The 22,879-nt window shown below is 40.3% G+C and overlaps 1 protein-coding gene across 1 annotated transcript; it reads left to right on the plus strand.

The window, feature by feature from the left end:
• The first annotated feature begins 983 nt into the window (after window positions 1–983).
• ccnh (cyclin H) lies at window positions 984–17,310 on the plus strand. The gene is made up of 10 exons (XM_078396533.1): window positions 984–1,081; window positions 5,668–5,811; window positions 8,057–8,182; window positions 9,459–9,532; window positions 12,172–12,382; window positions 13,636–13,799; window positions 14,641–14,711; window positions 15,983–16,094; window positions 16,288–16,348; window positions 16,824–17,310. Exons 2-10 carry the CDS (start codon window positions 5,695–5,697, stop codon window positions 16,860–16,862), a joined length of 975 nt encoding a protein of 324 aa, XP_078252659.1. The 5' UTR covers window positions 984–1,081; window positions 5,668–5,694; the 3' UTR covers window positions 16,863–17,310.
• Window positions 17,311–22,879: the final 5,569 nt, after the last annotated feature.

Genomic DNA, 22,879 nt, shown 5'->3' on the forward strand with positions numbered 1-22,879 from the left:
ATATATATGAATGTGTGTTTGTGTGAGAGGCAAGATTGAGATAAATAGATCTCAAAGTTCCTTCTCATGGATCCGAAGCAACTTTCTTTAAAAGCCACGCTCTATTTCTCTCATCTTATTTTTCACATGATGTACATAAACCATAAAGGTGATTCGACCTTATAAAATAAACCAAAAAGAGATACAGCTCGTGGAGGTGAAATTAAAATTAACAGAGAAAGCAAAGAAGTTCATTAAATATGATCAATTTGGCCTGATAGAGTGGATCTCTAGTACAAATATTCAATCAGTAACATCCAACGTTTAAAGATCACGAAGCAGCAACTCTTCAAGAAATAATTATAAATGTCAACTGTCATCTTATCCAAGAAGTTGGGCGGCACGGTAGCGCAGCGGTAGAGTTGCTGCTTTACAGCGAATGCAGCGCCAGAGACTCAGGTTCGATCCTGACTACGGGTGCTGCACTGTGAGGAGTTTGTACGTTCTCCCCGTGACCTGCGTGGGTTTTCTCCGAGATCTTCGGTTTCCTCCCACACTCCAAAGACGTACAGGTATGTAGGTTAATTGGCTGGGTAAATGTAAAAATTGTCCCTAGTGGGTGTAGGATAGTGTTAATGTACGGGGATCGCTGGGCGGCACGGACTTGGAGGGCCGAAAAGGCCTGTTTCCGGCTGTATATATATGATATGATATGATATGATAAAAATAATTGTTTGCAAACATTTCACATACGAAGAAATCGCTGAGTTGTGAACACTGACCAGTCTAGCACCCAGAATCTGCTTACTAAAATGGCGCTGAGATTTACCCATGACCTATTTCGGTTTTGAGGGTCGAGCGGTCTATCTTGCTCCTCTATTATTTTTGGTTTAAACCCCAGCCCGCGTTCCAAACCGTTGCTCCCGAGGCCTCGCGCGAGACCTCCCTTCCCCTCTCCGCCCCGCCTCCCCCAACGTCATCAGGCGCTCTCAGGTTGGTCGGGCGCCGACATCATCACGTGGTCGCTGGCTGACCAGGGGGGTCGGGAGAGGTGAGGATGGAGGCGGCGGTGGACAACAGACTGGCATGAGAGACCTTGGCGGTAGGAAGGGGGAAGCGTGTTGGGGAATACGGCGAGGTCTGATCAAAGGCTGAAGTAAAGGTTGCAAATGAACCATTTTGTTTTGTTTAACGTTGCCCCGATCTGAGATTGAGCCTTGCAACACGTCGGCTGAACATGCAGCACCCCCAGCTTCCCCCTGGCTCTGCAGCACCGATGCTGGCATTGTGGTTAAGTTGTATTGGAAGGAACTGCAGATGCTGGTTTAAACCGAAGTTAGACACAAAATGCTGGAGTAACTCAGCGGGACAGGCAGCATCTCTGGGGTGAAGGAATGGGGGACGTTTCGGGGCCGAGACCCATCTTCAGATAGTCCTTTGCTTAACTTAAGCCAAGACCATTTCCATTTGTCTGAAGAAGGGTCTCGACCAGAAAGGTCACATATTCCTTCTCTCCAGAGATGCCTATCCCGCTGAGTTACTCCAGCATTTTGTGTCTAACTGCCTTTTGTTAAAAATCATTTTGTAAAATTTCTTGATTCTCTGTAAACAAACCTAACGTCACCGTCTATGTCCCCCGTTTCCCTTTCCCCTGACTCTCAGTGTGAAGAAGGGTCTCGGCCGAAACGTCACCTTTTACTTTTCTCTAGAGGTACTGCCTGACCCGCTGAGTTACTCCAGCTTTTTGTGTCTAACGTTACTAGTACAGATATCCCAGAATGTCTGAATAACTTTTACACTTTTTGTTTTGTATACATTTTGTATAATAAAGTTTATTTGGGGGGGGGGGGGGAGAATAATCTTGCAGAAACATGGGTTCAAATCCCTTCATTGAATTTGAATTTAGTGAAAAAATGGAACTAAGTTAATAATGACAATCATGAAATTACTGGATTGTTTTAAATAACAACTGTTTCAACAGTAATTATAGTGATTGGATGATAATTCCTGGAGTGCAGTTACTGCTTCGGTGCTAGATTTTGATTTTGACCTCTGGTGCTGCCTGTGTGGAGTTTGCTCATTCTCCCTATGATTTTGTGGGGGTTTTCCAGGTGCTTCAGTTTCCTCCCACATCCTAACGGAGTGTGGGATTGTAGACTGGCCTCTGTAAATTGTCCCTATTGTGTAGGAAGTGGATGCAAAAGTGGATAACATAGAACTGGTATAAATGGGTGATTGATGGTCAGTGGGCCGAAGGGCCTGTTTCCATGAGGTGTTTTTAATTAATTGAGCATGCTAATGTCTAGTGGAAAGTTCCAGCCCCTGGATCCTAATATGCCTCTCCCCAAAGGTGATTACATTTGGACAAACTACTGGAGGAATTCTGCAGGAGATGCTGTCTAATCTGCTGAGTTTGTTTCAGGATTCCAATATATGCAGTGTCTTGTGTCCTGTAAGTTTTGACAGCTGTGTCCCACAGTCCATCTTTTGTTTTTGTTTTTAATTTTAGAGATACCACGTGGAAACGGGCCCTTCAACCCACTGACACTATCCTACACACTAGGCAATTTATAATCTTTACTGAAGCCAATTAACCTGTATGTCTTTCGAGTGGTCATGTTCATAAGTTCTAGGCACAGAATTAGGCCATTCAATCATGGCTGAGCTATCTTTCCCACTCAGCCCCATTCTCCTGCCTTATCCCTATATCCCCTGACCCCCTTACTGATCAAGAATCTGTCAATCTCTGCCTTAAAAATACCCAATGACTTGGCCTCCGTTGCAGTCTGTGGCAATGAATTCTACAGATTCCCCACCCTCTGACTAAATAAATTTCTGCTCATCTGCCTGGTCACGGGGAGAACGTACAAACTCCGTAAAGACAGCACCCGTAATCTGGATTGAACCTGGATCACCGGCGGCGTAAGGCAGGAACTCTACCGCTACGACACTGTGACCCATGACTTTTAAACACTTGATACTTGACTCGTAACTCTTGAACTGCATATCTGCAGACACATGTTTTATGTCTCTCAAGTCAAGAGCTCACAACCCAATGGTATGAACATTGAATTCTCTAATTTCTAGTAAACCCCCTCCATCTCTTCTCTCTTACCTGTGCGCATGCCTCCCCTAGTTCACACCTATTTCTCCCACTCCCCAGTCATTCTGCTCCTTTCCCCTTTGTACAATATTCTCCTGTCCTCAAGTTCCTCATTTCCCTTATCCCCTCTCTCTCCTCTGCTGTTCCTTTCTACCCACGTCACTCCCTCTGGCTTTATATTTCACTCCTCCTCTTCTCTCCATATCTGACACCCTTTTGTTTCCTTTGTCACTCTACTCATCTGTCAAACCAACTCTACTGCCATGCCGTCCCTTGCGGAAACTGTACCTCAGTACAACTCTCACCAGCTTCTGCAGATGCACCATAGTTGCCAAGGAAGAAAATATCGCTGCAGCCTCAGCAAAGGAGGACAAAATAGGAATACAGAAAATGGGCTGAAACCTGATAAAGAAAAGGTGCTGTGCAAAACTAGTCACATTCACAAGTGAATAAATCAGCTGGTTCAAATGGGAGTCATCTGAAATTGCTGGGGAAAGTTAAGGGAAAATTTAGGCAGCACAGGATACAGTTGGTAGAGCTGCTGCCTCACAATGCCAGAGACTTGCATCTGCAGTTCAGTGTGTCTTCTCCAGCACTTTTTGATTTGCTCAAGAGTTCAGCTTCTGCAGTTTTGTGTGTCTTAAGTAAATTAGTTAATCTCACAAGTGTGGATTGATTAGAGAGAGGGTTTATGGATTGTTAAAAGTAAATCAGGCTGGATTAACATGATTGTTTTATTTTAATGTATTCACTGCAAAGCTTGAAGAGGGAAATACCATTGATGTGGTATAATTGAATTTCCAAAAGGCATTTTATGAAGTCGTGTTTGTTAGCAAAATTAAATCTATAAAATGATAAACACTGCAGCATGGATAGAAAATTAGCTGAATAATAACAAATTGGGTATATGTTATTTTATGGTTGGAGGAAATGTACAGTGAAGATCTCTGCTGGTAGTACTAGAATTGCTATTTTTCTTTTTAACTCCATTAATGATTTGGACGTGTGTGAAGGGCACAATTCCCAAACTTGCAGATGGAACAAACTTGTTTATGTCATGAGCTGCGAGGATACTAATAGACTTCAAGGGGATGTGATCAGTCTATGTGAAAAGGCAGATGTGTGGCGGGTGAAATTTAATGCTGATAACTGGAAAGTGTTATATTTTGGTGGGAAAATGAGAAGCAGTAATATCAACAAGAGGGCACAATTCTGAAAGGGTTAGAAGAACAGGTCTCTGGATAAATGTGCATAATTCATTGTGAGTGGCAGGATGAGAAATTGGTTTAATAAAAGGGTGAAGGATCCTGGGCATCATAAATGGAGAAATGGAGTGTAAGATAGAGGAAGTCATGATAAATCTTCATCCAGTTCTGGGTGTCATACTTTAGGAAATAATAAAGGCTTGTTTAGTTTAGACATGCAATGTGGAAACAGGCCCTTTGGCCCACTGAGTCCGCGCAAACCAATGATCAACCATATACAAACTCTATCCTACACATGAGAGACAATTTACAGATGCCAATTAACCTACAAACCTGCACGTATTTGGAATGTGGAAAGAAACCAGAGCACCTGGAAAAAAATCCCACACGGTCATGGGGAGAATGTACAAACTCTACACACAGCCCCCTAGATCGAATCTGGGTCTCTGGCACTTTACATTTTGTAAAATGTCTTAATTCTCTGTAAACAAAGCTAATTTAGTTTCACTGTTTTAAGATAATTTGAAACACTTCCATTGTAGAAAGCAAGAATCTGGTTTAGATTGATATATTAATATTGAAAAACTGTTCTGATATGTCTGTCCTGCAAGATTACAAATATTAATCTGTAGAAAGTTTAATTCAAGAGATTGAGAAATAGTATGGAAGTTATGCCATAAAACTGATCTAACATAAAGTACCTGTTACTGTTTTCAAGATTTATTTTATTCAAAATTTATGCAGATAAGTGCGAGGTGTTGCATTTTGGAACGTCAAACCAGGGCAGGAAGGATTCGTAATGCTGGAAAGGGTGCAGAGAAGATTTACAAGGTTGTTGCCAGGACATGCAGGCTTGAACTACATGACTAGAACTACTGGGCAGGCTAGGACTTATTTTCTTGGAATGCAGAAAGCTAAGGGGGTGATCCTATAGAGCTGTATAAAATGAGGGCAACAGATAAGGTGAATGCACAGATCCAGGGTAGGGGAGTCAAGAACCAGCGGACATAGGTTGAAGGCGAGAGGGGAAATGTTTAACAGGAATCTGAGGGGCAACTTTTCCACACAGAGGGTGGTAACTGTGGAACGAGCTGCCAGATGAGATAGACAAGGCAGGTAGTATAAAAACATTTTAAAGGCACATGGACAGGAATATGGATAGGAAAGATTTAGATGGATATGGACCCACACAGGCATATGGAACTAGCTTAGATGAGGCATCTTGCTCAACATGGATGAGTTGGACTGAAGGGCCTGTTTCCCTTCTGTATGACTCTTGTAGAAGAAGGTGCTGATATACAGTTTGTCTCCAATATATGCATATAATGTATTTTATACTGGGAATCTTAACCTTTTCATCTGTTGCTCATTTGGTTACAGGAGTGAATATTGAGTGATGTTTACAAAATGTTTAATAACAGTACCCAGAAAAAATGTTGGCTTTTTCACAGTGAAGAAATATTAGAAAATATGAGAAACAAAGCCAATCAGAGTTTTCAGACCAAACTTCTGGCAAGTGCAACGGTAAATGCTTTCAATCTATTCTTTGAAATGATCAGATTTGATACGTGATATGCAATATTTTTAAGGAATTATCCTTTTTTTTCCAATTTAGTGAGTCTCGGGTTTCTCTGGAGGCATTAGGCATCTTTTTAAATATTGTGGTTGATTTTAAGTAGGATAAGCTATAATTTATTGATGGTACTACTTTTGATGGAGCTATACTGTGCTTGTAATGACAGCTTTGTGCTTAAGTTACTATCAGCCATACGTATGGACTTTGATTGGAAAGACACTAGTTCCTCAAAGTTATAAAAATAAATTTGAAATGAAAACTAGACTCAAGAATGGAAACAATGAAATTCACAGATGAGTTTTTAACGACACTAATGGTCATCCTTATCCTGTCAGCCGAAATATGAGCCACCAATGTGGCTGGCTGTTAACTGCCTCCTCAGTTCAAGGCCAATTCAGAATGGAGAATAAAAATACCGGGATTCCCAGTGATATCTGCATTCCAGGAGTGAATTAAAATAAATTGTAATTGTAATTAATTTATTAGCCAAGTATGTGAAAACATACAAGGAATTTGATTTGCTATAGTCATATCAAAAAAGCAACAAGACACACAACTACATAAAAATTAACAGAAACGTCCACCACAGTGCAGTGTGATGGAAGGCAATAACGTATTATCATCTTCCCTCCTTTTCATAATCAAAATCATAATCATACTTTATTAACCAGGTATGTTTTGTAACATATGAGGAATTTCATTTGTCATACAGTCATACCAGTAAAAAGCAACAGAACACACAAAATACATTTTAACATGAACATCCACCACAGTGACTCCTCCGCATTCCTCCATGTGATCAAAGGTGAAACAAAAGTTCAATCTCTCCTTTGATCCTCCAGCAGTCGGGGGCCTCTAACCTTCCGTTGACAGAACGATCTTACTCCTGTAGCCTGCGGAGGGCCATCCTTGTCAGGGCAATCAAGTTCCTGCATGGAGGGGGGGGGGGAAATCTCGGCTCCCCCGCGCCGGGCGATCTACCCCGGGTCGGAGCTAGTCGATCGTCGTGCGGCTTTTGGAGCTTCCCGACGTCGGTCTCAACCCGAGACTGCGAGCTCCTTGATGTTAAAGTACGCAGGCCGCGAGATCGCCCGCTCTGATGGTAAGTCCACGCCCTGTGGTGGGGCTCAAAGTCAGTCCCAAGCAAGGCTTCCAGCTCCACGATGTTAGGCCGCAAAGCGACCGGAGATACGATCCGGGAACCAATCGCATCTCCGGCAAGGTAAGAGATTTGGAAAAAAATTGCCCACTCCCCACATAAAACAAACTAGAGAACATTAATACATATTTTTAAAACTCACTAAAAATAACAGAAAAAAACACAAAAAGGACAGACTGTAGGCGAGGCTGCCATCGAAGCGCTATCCGCTTTCCAGTGTGATTTAAATTGAGGCATGAGTACTCATTGCACACTTTTTGGAATGTGTGAAATCAAATATTTTGAAGTTTTCTTTCAGAACCAGGTATTTGATCAACAGCAATATGGAATTGCATTTTCAGCTATTTGAACCCAATATGATATTGGGTGTGCCTTCCTTCATTTCCTTGCTGCTGAAGTCTCACTAATGTTGTGGCTAATTCTAGATTTGACAATTCCAAATCCATGATACTTGACCTTTTTTGTTTTAGTCTCTATAACTACATTCTATGTTCTAATTTATATCAAATTTTATATGCTTACGAATCCTGTGTATGTTGGTTAACATTGCCTCTCAAATAACTAACATTTCTCTCAAATATTCCCTTTCATTTTAGAATATTCTTTGTGTCCCTACGTCCCCTCATCTCTGTAATCTCTTTCTGTCCCATAACTATGCGAAATACATGCATCCTTTTAATTTAGCCTTTGTGATCATTGCTGAATTTTATCACTCCATGGATGTTTTTCGCTACAAAGACCTCTGTGCCCTGGAATATATTTCTTAAATCACTTCCATTTTCCTTGGAACGATGACTAAGCTTTATTTCTTCAGTTTGCTTGTGACTTGGTGTCTTATTTTTGATTCAGGGCTTCGAAGAAGCATCTTGGGATTTTGGCTGTTGTAGAAACGCGTTAGGGTGATGGTTATGTTACCTTGGAAAGTGAATCATTTGGCCAATAACTATTGCTGCAGGGCTAATTTATTTGCATTGGACATGGCTGTTGTACCTGACAGTTGTTTTCTTAATTACTGCTTTGGTTTTGGTGTACAGATTTCTCCAAATGATTCTCTACCATTGTTGGAACCTCATGAAGAAAAATTGCTACGTAAATACTATGAAAAACGATTATTGGATTTCTGCTCTGCATTTAAACCTTCCATGCCCAAATCTGTGATGGTAAGAATATAGATGTTACATTTGGACAGGAATTGAGAATGATTATATGAGTTGGTAACCGATTATACATTTTTAACTCTGCTACATTTTTATTTACATATCTACACTTAAGTTAGGAAATGGGGAAGTACTAAGAGATCTGGGTGTCCTTGTTCATCAGTCACTTAAAGTTAGCATGCAGGTACAGCAGGCAGTGAAGAGAGCTAATGGCACGTTGGCCTTTATGACAAGAGGAGTTGAGTATAGGAGCAAAGAGGTCCTTCTGCAGTTGTACAGGGCCCTGGTGAGACCGCACCTGGAGTACTGTGTGCAGTTTTGGTCTCCAAATGTGAGGAAGGACATTATTACTATTGAGGGCGTGCAGTGTAGGTTTACTAGATTAATTCCTGGAATGGCAGGACTGTCATATGTTGAAAGACTGGAGCGACTAGGCTTGTATATACTGGAATTTAGAAGAATGAGAGGGGATCTTATTGAAACATATAAGATTATTAAGGGATTGGACACGTTAGAGGCAGGAAACATGTTCCCAATGTTGGGGGAGTCCAGAACCAGGGGCCACAGTTTAGGAATAAGGGACAGGCCATTTAGAACAGAGATGAGGAACAACATTTTCAGTCAGAGGGTTGTAAATCTGTGGAATTCTCTGCCTCAGAAGGCAGTGGAGGCCAATTTTCTGGATGCTTTCAAGAGAGAGCTAGATAGAGCTCTTAATGATAGCGGAGTCAGGGGGTATGGGGAGAAGGCAGGAACAGGGTACTGATTGTGAATGATCAGCCATGATCACATTGAATGGTGGTGCTGGCTCGGAGGGCCAAATGGCCTACATCTGCACCTATTGTCTATTGTCTATACTTAATATACAGTCTTCATTATCCACTGATTTGTTGTCTGCAGATATTGAGACTCAGGAGATTGGCCCCTTTGATTTTTTTTTTAAACCGCTCTTTCTGTATATTTGTACATGATTCCAGAGCCAATGATTGTGTATATAGACACAGTGATCAGTTTACAAACCACGTGCTATATGGCCCCCTGCTGTACATTGTTCTAATAAAAAATGATCTTTGTTTGCACAGCTTTATTTTGTGATTGCTTTCAATTGAACTAGTTTATTAGTTACTATAATTTCCCTTTGGGTTTTTAAATATTTAAATTTGCCTAGGATTTCAGTTTTTCAAAACATTAAGTAAACATTGTGAAAAATACAAATTCTGGCATTGTCTCAACCACAAAGCTGATAGATATTGAGAACATTCTTTGTATTTTTGTCTAGGGCACAGCAAGTATGTATTTCAAGAGATTTTATTTAAATAACTCCTTAATGGAATATCATCCCAGGACAATTATGTGAGTTACTATACCTGATGACTGATTAGGTTGCTGTTGCATATGTACCAAGTTCTGTACTTCTACTTAATTGTTTGTGCTATTATTGCAACCCGATTATCTACCTGCATAATCCTTTAAAAGATATTCTAATAGTATAAAAATGTAACATTAATAAATTGCAAAATCTCAATTTGGATTATGAGCATGTCAAGCTAACTGATGCCCTCAGGCATCTTTTAAATATTTGTCCTCTTGCCTTAAAACTATGCCTTTGCGTTTTAGAGGCCCTACCCTGGGGAACAGATTATGGTGTTCACATTATCTATGCCGCTCATGACTTTATGCACCTTCACAAAGTTACCGATCAGCGTCCTATTCTCCAGGAAAGAAAGACCTAGGCTATCCAGACTCCCATGTCATGAAAAATGAGCGGAGTCAGTGGTTTTGCAAATGGATAGGGGGTTAAGTCATGATGTATACTAAGTGATGAATTAAGATAGATTGAAAATTAAAAGCTCAAATGTGCCAATATCATTTGCCAGGTCACCCAGGTCACAAGTGTAAATACTCAATAAAACCATGGAGTAAGAGGCAACACGCTTGAAATCCTTGAGCACTTGGGCAAACTCTGGGTAGGAATGAACTATGCTGCTCCAGTGGCCTCCATCAGAACACAGCTGCTTAACAATTTCAAAACCATGATGTAATGGCAGTAACTGCAAAATATTTGCAGTTGGATTAAGATTATTAATTACATAGAACATCAAAGTATAGCATTGGAGCAGGCCCTTTGGCCCACAATGTCTGTGCCAAACATGATGCCAAGATAAACTAATTTCATCTGCCTGCACGCAATCCATACCTCTCCATTCCTTGCATATCCATGTACCTATCTAAAAGGCTTTTAAATGGCATTATCGTATCTACCTCTACCACGACACCTGGCAGCATATTCCAGGCACCTACCACCCTCTCTCTCTGTATTTAAACTTTGTCCTTCTTACCTTAAAGCTATGCCGTCTAGTCTTTGACAATTCCGCTGTGGGGAAAAAGGTTCTGACTGGCTACCCGATCTATGCCTGTCAAGTCTCCTGAACCTCTGGCATTTTAGAGAAAACAATCTTATGTTTGTCCAACCTCTCCTTGAAGTTAATACCCCCTAATCCAGACAATATTCTGGTCAATAGACAATAGGTGCAGGAGTAGACCATTCGGCCCTTCGAGCCAGCACCACCATTCAATGTGATCATGGCTGATCATTCTCAATCAGTACCCCGTTCCTGCCTTCTCCCCATACCCCCTGACTCCGCTATCCTTAAGAGCTCTATCTAGCTCTCTCTTGAATGCATTCAGAGAATTGGCCTCCACTGCCTTCTGAGGCAGAGAATTCCACAGATTTACAACTCTCTGACTGAAAATGTTTTTCCTCATCTCCGTTCTAAATGGCCTACCCCTTATTCCTAAACTGTGGTCCCTTGTTCTGGACTCCCCCCAACATTGGGAACATGTTTCCTGCCTCGTAAATGTAAAAATTGTCCCTAGTGGGTGTAGGTTAGTGTTAATGTGCGGGGATCGCTGGGCGGCACGGACTTGATGGGCCGAAAAGGCCTGTTTCCGGCTGTATATATATGATATGATATGAAGATCCCCTCTCATCCTTCCTCAAATTTGGAGACCAAAACTCCACACAGTACTCCAGGTGCGGTCTCACTAGGGCCCTGTACAACTGCAGAGGGACCTCTTTGCTCCTTTATTCAACTCCTCTTGTTATGAAGACCAACATTCCATTGGCTTTCTTCACTGCCTGCTGTACCTGCATGCTTCCTTTCAGTGACTGATGCACTAGGACACCCAGATCTCGTTGTACGTCCCCTTTTCCTAACTTGACACCATTCAGATAATAATCTGCCTTCCTATTCTTACCACCAAAGTGGATAACCTCACACTTATCCACATTAAACTGCATCTGCCATGCATCTGCCCACTCACACAACCTGTCCAAGTCACCCTGCATCTTCCTCACAGTTCACACTACCACCCAGCTTTGTATCATCTGCAAATTTGCTAATGGTACTTTTAATCCCTTCATCCAAGTCATTAATGTATATTGTAAATAGCTGCGGTCCCAGGACCGAGCCTTGCTGTACCCCACTAGTCACTGGCTGCTATTCTGAAAGGAACCCATTTATCCCCACTCTTTGCTTTGTCTGTCAACCAATTTTCTATCCATGTCAGTACCCTACCCCCAATACCATGTGCTCTAATTTTGCCCACTAATCTATGTCCGTCAAACTACTTGTTAAATATGCTTGCTTCTAGATCATGAGATAAAGCAGGCAAAAGTCTGAAATAATGAGGAAAAGTAATTTGTTGGGCTATGGGAATTAATACATGTTCTGCAAGGAGCCAGCATGGACTTGAGCTGTAAAACATTCTTTGCATTAACAAATCTGTGAAAAGTTGAAAATCAGATAATTGAATACAAAATATTGAATATGGGCATAGATGTGGAATTTGCAGGAAGTGTGATTGGATGATGTAGCTCAAATTCAGAATCATCAAGATCTAATGGGTCAATTAGACATTTGTTGCATTGGAATCCAATTGTTATTTTGAACACTTTTCTTTTATTGATCTTTTTCTTGTGTTTTATGTAGGTTAACAAGTGTATATTTAGCATGCAAAGTGGATGAATTTAACGTCTCCAGTTCCCAGTTTGTTGCTAATCTGTGGGAAAGTCCTGCAGGCCAAGAGAAGGCTTTGGAACAAATCCTCGAGTATGAACTGTTGCTAATTCAGCAGTTGAACTTTCATCTTATTATCCACAACCCCTTCCGACCTTTTGAGGGATTTCTTATTGATCTAAAGGTACCATGCCACCATTGACTGGATTTTTGGTAATTCAGAATACTTTTCACCCAGTTAGAAGTTTGAACAATCTTTTCTCATTGTATACCCAAAGCAATCTTTTTATGATCTATGTAATAATGATTTATTCTGCCATCAGTTATTGCATCTGCATTTTAAACCTCCAGATTATCTTTACGTGCAAGATTCAACTAAATTAATTAGATTTACTACACTCGTAGTTGAAAATCCCGTAATGATCAAAAGGTTGTTCAATGCTGGAAGCCAAAGCATTCTGTGAACATGTAAAGAGTGCTTAATTGCATAAGGATTTGCAATTTTGTTATAAATCTATGCATCGATGAAGATACAACTTTGGTATACTGTGATCGCAAACTAAACAAAGCACCAGTAGGACTTGTACAAGACTATAATTTCCTGCAGTTGAGAAATTAAATCTGTTCATTCTTTATCATTTCAATCAGTAGATAGATGTAAGGTGAGAAAAAAACTTTTTTTCTGAGATAGTGTGTGGATGAACAGTGAGCAAAATGGAGTAATGCCTTTGTGGAGCTGTTAGTTTTAATTAACTTCTCTGCCATGCCAAATTTGGAACAAATTTTTCCAGAGACCATTGGGATTTCTGCATTGCATTAAATTGAATAAAGGTTATGTAGGATAGAGGAATTTTGAGGAACTGGAACTCCCTCAGGAATCATGTTTTGGGATCTTCTTCCTGCCATGAGTTTTTCTGATATTCACTGAAGGCAGAATGAGAAGTGTGATTTAAGAAAAACTGTTGGAAGAACTCAATGGGTCAAGCAGCATCCAGGACTGATGCAGGATCTTGAACCAAAATGTCAACCATCCCGTTGCCTCCACTGCTGCTTGACTCTGCCGCTCTTCAGCCGGCTAAATCTACCTCTAGGTGTGAAGCTAAAATTATTTTTACTGTAGCTTGCCAGCAATGCATTCACGATGTTTAAATTACTGGCCCTGTAATCTGACTGAATAGATAAAATATTGCAAGAAAATGGCCATAGATTATTTTTATTGTAATACTTGCCCTTCTTACCACATATGTTAGTGTATATGCTGGCAGGAAAGGGAAAATAAATTTGGAAGTACATATTATGTAATGTTATAAAGGTTGTTCACACTTTATATTGAAATGTTTTAAATTTGAGAACTCCCAAGTAAAAGAGAACTACTAAAAATCATAATTATGGATGTGTATTTCTTTAGACAATAATCCTTTTCCACATTTTCTATAGGCCCGATACTCAGCATTTGAAAATCCAGAAATTTTGCGAAAAACCGCAGATGAATTTCTTAGCAGAGAAACTATGACTGATACTGGTCTCCTTTTTACGCCATCACAAATAGCCTTAGCAGCCATCCATTTCAGTGCTTCCAGAGTTGGTATTAATATGGACAGGTACTTCCACCCTTTAATTTTCAAGTGTTCTATTGCTTTAACATTTTTTTCACTACTTTGTGTTAAGACATTTTTTGAATATTTGTAATTCGTTGTAATAGTTTCAGGCTATATTTGTTTTGTACAGTCTAGCGCAAAACTAAATTGAATGAGGACTAAAATGAAATTCTGTTTGTGCTTAAGAAATTAGAAATCTAGTTTCGCAACAGATGATTTGAGAATTTATAATCCTGCCATTAGAAAGTTTCTAAGTGCTGTGTGTAGAACATATACATTGGATAAAAGGTGTACTTGATATTGCAAAGATAGACACAAAATGCTGGATAATCTCAGCGGGTCAGGATGCTGCCTGACCCACCGTTACTCAAGCATTTTGTGTCTATCTTTGGTATAAAGCAGCATCTGTAATTTTTTTATTACTTGATATCACAGTTGATTTCTCAGTAGCAGTTTTATGAATTGTCAATATAGGCTATTGTGTACTTCAAAATTTGTTCATAGTTCATAGCAAGGTACAGTTTGAACAGAGCTTAAGGTGCTCTAGTCTGACAGATATAGTTACATTTGTTTGTACATTTTATAAGGCATTATTCAAAATTCTAGCATGCAAGAACGTCTAACAGTGTCCAATTCAAGATAATGGTCCATGTTACTATTTTTTAAAGAACTAAGCTATGCCTGATAAAAGTTGCTTAAATTCTTTTGGATTTTTTTTTGTGATCTGTCAACAATGTTTGCTGTCGTTGCTATTGTGCTGGTATACAACAATTAAATTCTGTCTTTTAAGCGTTCAAGATAATTTAATGATTGCTTATTTTGATATTTGTATTTGGTGCTACAGTTACTTGATGGAATGCCTCATGTTAAAACATAACGAAGATTGTTTGTCAAAACTGATTGAAACACTCAGAAGTAAGTAATGTTACGATAATCTATTGAAGTAGCTTTTTCTGTAATGGTTGCAGTTATATTAACTATTTAATAACTGGGGTATTGCGATATAGAGTCATGGAGTGATAGTGTGGAAAGAGGCCCTTCGGCCCAACTTGCCCACACTGGCCAACAATGTCCCAGCTAAACTAGTCCCATTTGACTGCGCTTGGTCCATATCCCTCCAAACCTGTCCTATCCATGTACCTGTCTAAACTATTTCTTAAACGATGGGATAGTCCCTGCCTCAACTACCTCCTCTGGCAGCTTGTTCCATACACCCACCACCTTTGTGTGAAAAAGTTACCCCTCGGATTCCTATTATTTTTCCCTTCACCTTGAACCTATGCCCTCTGGTCCTCGATTCCCCTACTCTGGGCAAGAGACTCAATGCATCTACCCGATCTATTCCTCTCATGATTTTGTACACTATTTAATTTTTTTTAATAAGTTAACTTTCCAAATACTGATGTTAAGCTCACCGGCCTATAGTTCCCAGCATTTTCCCTGCAGCCCTTCTTGGAAAGAGGCACAACATTAGCCAGTCTTCTGGCACCTCCTGTATTTAAGGACGACCCGTAAATTTCAACCAGGGCTCCCACAATTTCCTCTCTAGTTTCCCGCAATGACCTCCTAAATCTGAACAAGATATATCTATTTCTCAAACTTCAGACAAAATTATGAATTGGGTTCAAAAGTTCTTAATCGATATTCAGAATTGTATAATGCAGTCTTTCCATTTTGGAATTTTACTGCACAAGAACATGCTGTATAGCTCCAACTTGTCTTATACCAATCATCACATTATTCTAATTTTTGGGGGATAAAATTCTAATTCCATGATATTACAAATTTCTGGTCAATGCTTCGACAATAGTTTGTGGCAGAGGTTTCCTATTTTTTTGCCACCATTCATTTGAACTAATTTCTTCTTGAAATGTTCTTTGTGGTTCATTATTGGTGGCATAAGCAACATTACTGTTTACTTCAATGCAACATTTCATAATTCTCACAGCCCTAGTCGAAGGGCCTGTTCCTGTGCTGTACTGTTCTATGTACTTCATTACTTTTGTCACAGATCTATTTTTAAATAATTATGAAGGAAATAATTAAAAAAAACTATCTGCTAATTTTTCTTTGTCTATTATTATAGTTTCTTTGCTTTGTGTTTAATGTTGTTATTTCCAGATTTACTTTGTTGTTTTGACTTTGAATCTTGAAATATTAATGATATCACAATTAACCCTGTGCAGACATAAAGATCCTGGTGAAGAAGTATGATCCTCCAAAACTTGAAGAGGTTACCCTTATGAAACAGAAACTTGAACACTTCCATAGCTTGGATCTTGGTGTCGGTACAAATTTGTAAGTATTTTTTTATCATTTGAATTTATCTAATCACCAAATTCTGTGGACCAAAAGTTGTGAATATGGATCAACAAATACCATCTTGTTTTTGGTTGAAGAAACGGTGGCTTTTCTGTGTTATAAATTTCTGATTCTATATATAATCTGCACCACTGAATATGAATCCACTTCTTGTCTGTGTTGGAAACAGAAAGAAGAGGAAAGGATATGAGGAAGATGGAGTAATCGCTAAAAAAGCAAAAGTGGAAGAAGTTAGTATTATTTTCTTTGTAACAATTCTGTGCGAGGCATTGTCAGTTAACGTGACGCTTTAACCAGATTGCAGGAGAGGTTAATTAAATGGATGGAATTATGTAGTCAGACTTTATTGACAATGGAATAAAATGAAGTGTTAGAAGTACCAGGCATAATCTGGGAGGGGAGGGGGGTAGAGAGAGTTAATGTTTCGGGTAACTGATGGTTTATCATAATTCAGACTTTTGATCGTCATCCTGTGAACTTTGTTTCTCATTTCACATTTGCTGTCTGATCAACCGAATACTTTTGGTATCTTCAGTTTTATAACTTCAGCAATTCAACTCTGCACTTTTCAGTCCTGTTTCTGCAATTCATTTTCTAAATCTCTTCTATTCCTTTCTTTGAACATTTATTTAGTTTTAGCATCTAATTTTGTTATTTGTCCAGTATCCCAATAGGCATCCTAATTTTTTTCTACCTTATTTGTAGGAGGAATGGAGTGATGATGATCTAATTGATACTATGTAAATACAGCTTGGCATACATTTTGACACTAGTCGTGGAGGAGCAGCTGCAGTTGTTCTCTAACTTGCTGTTTAATCTGTAAAATCGGTTATACAAAACCGATCCAATTGAATGAGTTGCATATTCGATTAGAAGAGACTTAAGCCCAATATTTGAAAGGACGACTAAAGGCTGCTGACCACTGAAAGACCTTCTACCAATTTAATAGTCTATTTTTTTTACCTAAACTATCAGAAATTTTGAATGCAAATAAATCAGATGCAAGTTTTAACGAGGGCACATTGAGACTGACCTGACTTCGTATGAAACCTGTTATGTGGAAGCTAGTTCTAAATGTTCTATTTCCATTCATGGAAACTGAAATAAAACTTGTTAATTAATTTCTCCAAAATTAAAACTCTTGTTTGTCATTCAAGAGGAAGTGTTGAAAATAAAAGCTTTATTCTTTTCAGGTTCAGAGTTTTATTCATGGCTCAGATTACATAGCAAAAAGTTATATTACTGTTAACTTTGCAAATTGTTCTGCAAAAGAAACCAAAGTTATAAATAGTGCTGCAAAAAGTTATTTTGCAAAATAATTTAAAAAATGCTAACATATAAACCGAACCAAGCAGTCAACTCCATGAGACTTTGCTCTACCAAAAGCTTTTCTGGCCCATTGGTTGTTTTTCCTATGTCAAGCGTGTTTTATTGTCTTATGTCGCAGATAGAACAATAAAATTCTTACTTGCTGCAGCACAAGAGAATATGTAAACAAAGTACAGTGTAAACAATATAATTAATGAGGTTCATATACTCACATATATGTTATATATATACACAATGCTAGTGCAATAATACCAATATTAGTCTATAGTTCAGAGCTTAGTTGGAGGTTGTAGTGTTTAATAGCCGAATGGCTGTAGGGAAGAAGCTGTTCCTGTACCTGGAAGTTGGTGTTTTCAGGCTCCTGTACTTTCTTCGTGATGGCAGGGGTGAAATGAGTGTGTGGTCGGTCTCTGATGATGGCTGCCTTTTTGAGGCAGACTCTGGTAAATCCCTTTGATGGGGTGGAGGTCTGATCCAGGATGCATCCAACCCCCCCCCCCCCCCCGTGGTCCTGGAAATCCCCCAGGGTACCCATGGACAGCGCATAGTCCCTCTCCAACACCATGCGGGTGCGGACATAATCCCGTAAAAGGGGCAGGCAGCAGGCTTGGGAAGAGCCCTCTTCCGCCTTGCGCCGTGACTCACAGATGGCCAGCTTGGCCAGGCCCAGGAGCAACCCAACCAGAACATCTTCGGCCTTACCCTCTCCCCTACGCACAGGGTGTTGAAAGATGATGGTGTGTGAAAAGTGCAGCCAGAAGGCTAGGAGCAGCCCCTTTACATTTGAAATGGGCTGCAACCTCACACACTCCATATACACGTGGTACACAGATTCTTCCAGCCCGCAAAAGTGGGAAGCGGTTGGTAACCAGCTTGGAGGGGATGATGCTATTGAATGCTGAGCTGTGGCCTGTAAACAAAAGCTTGACATATGTGTTTTTTATTGTCCAAAGGGCCCAGTGCAGAGTGGAGAACTGGTGAGATGGCATCTCCATTGACCTGTTGAGGCATTAGGCAAACTGTAGTGGGTCAAGGTTCTTGTTGAGGTAGGAATTGATATGTACCATAACGAATCTCTCAAAGCACTTCATCACCACCGATGCCACCTGTTGACAGTTGTTGAAGTGTGTCACCTTACTCTTCTTGGGCATTATTATTGATGCCCTCTTAAAGCAGGTGGGAACCTCAGACCTCATTAATGATAACCTGAAAATGCCTGCAAAAACTCCTGCCAGTTGGTCTGCACAGGTTAATAATCTATGAATTAATAATTGAATTAATTGATACATAATGATTTATATAATCTTCATAATGATCAATAAGCAATTAATAACCTAATGCACTTTTTTGGCAGCATTTTTAAGATGCTATATGTGGTTTGCTGAAAAAAAATCTAAGTTTAAAAGGGCTTTTGAAATATAACCAAATGAGCTTAATGGGAGCATGAGAACCAGTGTTCTAGTGTGTGAAAGGAAGCTCAGGTATTAGCACCCAGTCTACCAGGTGCTGTACCATCTGTATTTCTGAATACTTGGACAGCAAATTATTAGTTTTACTCCTACCTCTCCATAAAACAAGTACATCTTATGCAAAAGTTGCAATTATGCTTCAGTCAGTGCTGTGAGAAAGAGGTTTTGTCCAAAATGATTTATGTTGACAGTTGAGGGCGTCACGGTAGCGCAGCGGTAGAGTTGCTGCTTTACAGCGAATGCAGCGCCGGAGACTCAGGTTCGATCCTGACTAAGGGTGCTGCACTGTAAGGAGTATGTACGTTCTCCCCGTGACCTGCGTGGGTTTTCTCCGAGATCTTCGGTTTCCTCCCACACTCCAAAGACGTACAGGTATGTAGGTTAATTGGCTGGGTAAATGTAAGAATTGTCCCTAGTGGGTGTAGGATAGTGTTAATGTACGGGGATCGCTGGGCGGCACGGACTTGGAGGGCCGAAAAGGCCTGTTTCCGGCTGTATATATGTGATATGATATGATAACATACTGTAAATCAATGTTCAAATAGAGTTGTAATAGCAACCTGTTGTTCCTATAAGTCAAAAGTTTAACTTGTTTATATTTGTACGGTATCAGGCAGTAATCCTTCCGGTTTACTGATGCGGTTTGTCATAATTCTTCAAATCTATCCCAGGGAGCCGCGGCCCTTAGACAGAGGGGTCTTACCTGGAAGACCTTCCCTGGCCTTCATAACAAGAGTTGAGAATAGGAGCAAAGAGGTCCTTCTGTAGTTGTACAGGACCATGGTGAGATCACACCTGGAGAATTGTGTGCAGTTTTGGTCTCAATTTGAGGAAGGACATTCTTGGTATTGAGGGTGTGCAGCATAGGTTCACAAGGTTAATTCCCAGGATGACAGGACTGTCATATGTTGAAAGAATGGGCTTGTATACACTGGAATTGAAACATAAGATTATTAAGGGATTAGACACACTAGAAGCAGGAAACATGTTCCCGATGTTGGGAAGTCCAGAACCAGGGGCCACAGTTTAAGAATAAGGGGTAGGTCATTTGGAATGGGGATGAGGAAGAACCTTTTCGTCCAGAGTTGTGAATTTGTGGAATTCTGTCTCAGAAGGCAGTGGAGGCCAAATCTCTGGATGCTTTCAACACCGTTAAAGTACTTAAAGATAGCAGATTTGAGGGAAATGTGGACACGGCAGGAACGGGGTACTGATTGTGGATGATCAGCTATGATCACAGTGAATGGCGGTGATGGTGCAAAGGGCCGAATGGAATGGCCTACTCCTGCACCTATTGTCTGATCCAGCTCACCAACCAGGGACTCGCCTGGCCAGTAGGCTCAATTCGCCAATCGGAGACGGAAGCCCCAACTAGCCCACCCTGGATGGTGAACCCATGCCGTAGACAGGAACCCGACTGTCTTGGATCATCCACGAGAACCTGGGAGTGGTGGCCAATGGGGGGGGGAGGCATCTTCCCGCTCAAAGCAACGGCCGTCACCATCGAGCTGCCGCTGCCATCGATGAGCCATCGAGTTGGGGTGGGGGGACGTGCTGGAGAGCCCCTAAGAGTGGAGGGGGTGAAGGGAGATAAGGGGGAGAATGGAGTGGGTGAGTTGGGGGGAGGTGGAGCAGAGGGTGCTACACCAATGCAGGAGGGCTTTGAACCCAAAGGGTCCACCCTTTCCTAGTATGGTATTAAAAATAGGGCAGGGCTAAATATAATAGTGACACAAGCTACAGTTGCTGGTTTACAACAAAAAAAAAAGGACAGTGCTGGAGTAACTTACCAGGTCAGACAGCACCTCTGGTGAAGAAATGAACAGGTGATGTTTCAGGTTGGAAACATCACCTACCCATGTTCTCCAGATATTCTGTGGAATTGCTTCAGTACTGTGCCTTGTTAGAATCTCTAACTCCAATAGCAGCAATGTACTCGGAAGATTTCACTTTGTCTTTATTTTGCTTGAGAAAAAGCACCATTAAAATAAAAAAATGTGGCACTAGAATTACATCTTTGTGATGGTCCTCCCTTATTTCATTCATATTCACTGGAGTTTAGAAAGATGAGAGGGGGTCTTATAGAAACATATAAAATTATAAAAAGACTGGACAAGCTAGATGCAGGAAAAATGTTCCCAATGTTGGGCGAGTCCAGAACCAGGAGCCAGTCTTAGAGGCCATTTAAAACTGAGGTGAGAAAAAACTTTTTCACCCAGAGAGTTGTGAATTTACGGAATTCTCTGCCACAGAGGGCAGTGGAAGCCAAATCACTGGATGGATTTAAGAGAGGATTAGATATAACTCTAGGGGCTAGTGGAATCAAGGGATATGGGGAGAAGGCAGGCACGGGGTATTGATTGGGGACGATTAGCCATGATCACAATGAATGGCAGTGCTGGCTCAAAGGGCCGAATGGCCTCCTCCTGCACCTAGTTTCTATGTATTGAGTTTACACTGGCAGTTTCCAGTATAAGGACTAATATACGAAGCTGGTATTGGAATATCAAGATTGAAAATACAAATTTAAAACAGTAACTACATGCAATGTGGTCTAGTTATTCTCAGAACCTGTGCCTGCATCCAATCTTGTCATAGCAGGTCTCGAAGGGGAATAGTGGCACAATGTTTAAAAGATAATGTATTTAAATTTGTTGTGCTTGGTAAATGTCAAAACTGCAGATTTAGAAAGTTTAGAAACATTGTACTAAATGGTGGACCAATCACAGCCAAGTAAGTACATATTCTTGAATTGAAAGGCCGTTTCTACTTGATTATTACACGTAAAACAGTATTAAGAGTTACACCTCTGATTAAGACATGAAGTGCTAGTGTAACTTGGCATGTTAGGACCTTTTTTCAGATAATTGCAGGGGTGTGGGAAGAAAAAGCTGGGAGTGAGGTGGGTGGGGTAAGGGGAGGGGGATATTTGATTAGCAGATGATTGGATAAAGGCAGAGATGAAAAGTCAAAAAACAAGATAAAGATAGAAGATGCACAAAATGTGAAGCCAGAGAAAGGAATGTAGGTGGAAGGAGATATGGTGAATTCAATGATTACACTGCTGGGTTGTAAGCTACTGGCATATGATAAGCTGTTCATCCAGTTTGCATGCAGCTTCACTCTAGTAATGGAGGCAGCACAGGCCACAATGATCAATATGAGAAGGTGAGTTAAAATGCTGGTTACTAACCATTTTCACTCTCCTCGTACTGACCTTTCATAATCAATTAGTAGAACAAATAATCTAACACTCAGGATTTGGGCATTGAATACAGAGATTTCTCATTCAGTTTGATAATCATATTAAAAAAAATGCTATACAAAGTAAATCAGGTGAATTTAAAGAAAGAATGGGGAAACAAAACCTGGTGATCCTAAATAGAGAGCCTTGATAAGTTTAAAGGGAGCACAGGAAACAATGCCGCACACACGAGCATAGGAAATGGGGACACAGTGATTTTAAAGAGCATGGGCAACAAATCCTCATTGGTCTAAAGAAAAAATAACAGAACCAGGTGCGAGTCAGATGCCAAAGCATCAATTCATTAGCAGGTGAAGTTTTACTGTATTAAAGGAACAGAATAAAACAATAAAAAGGAAAATAGCTTCAATCGGCAATTTGGTGATCCACATGCTGGTACATGCTCAGCAGGAAGATTTCCAACCCTCTTTTGGTTGTCCAGTGATGTGGCAAAGATGTCTTGGTGTCAGTAAATTATCTGGAATGAAGGGCTGAACCACAAGATGGATGCAGTGTTCCCATGAAGTAATTAAAAGCAGTCAGATCTGACCACAAAATCAAGGCCACCAAGTAAAACATGAAAAATGTTTCTCCAGCTGTTTATATACAATGCAACATTAAAAGTATTTATTTGAGACAAAGATCAAGAAATGAGAAAGATATATATTTTGCATGTGATTTCATTATATGGGACATTAACAAATGCAAAAATAGGGGCC

Source organism: Rhinoraja longicauda, chromosome 3 (assembly GCF_053455715.1).
Source record: "Rhinoraja longicauda isolate Sanriku21f chromosome 3, sRhiLon1.1, whole genome shotgun sequence".
Taxonomy (NCBI): Eukaryota; Metazoa; Chordata; class Chondrichthyes; order Rajiformes; family Arhynchobatidae; genus Rhinoraja; species Rhinoraja longicauda.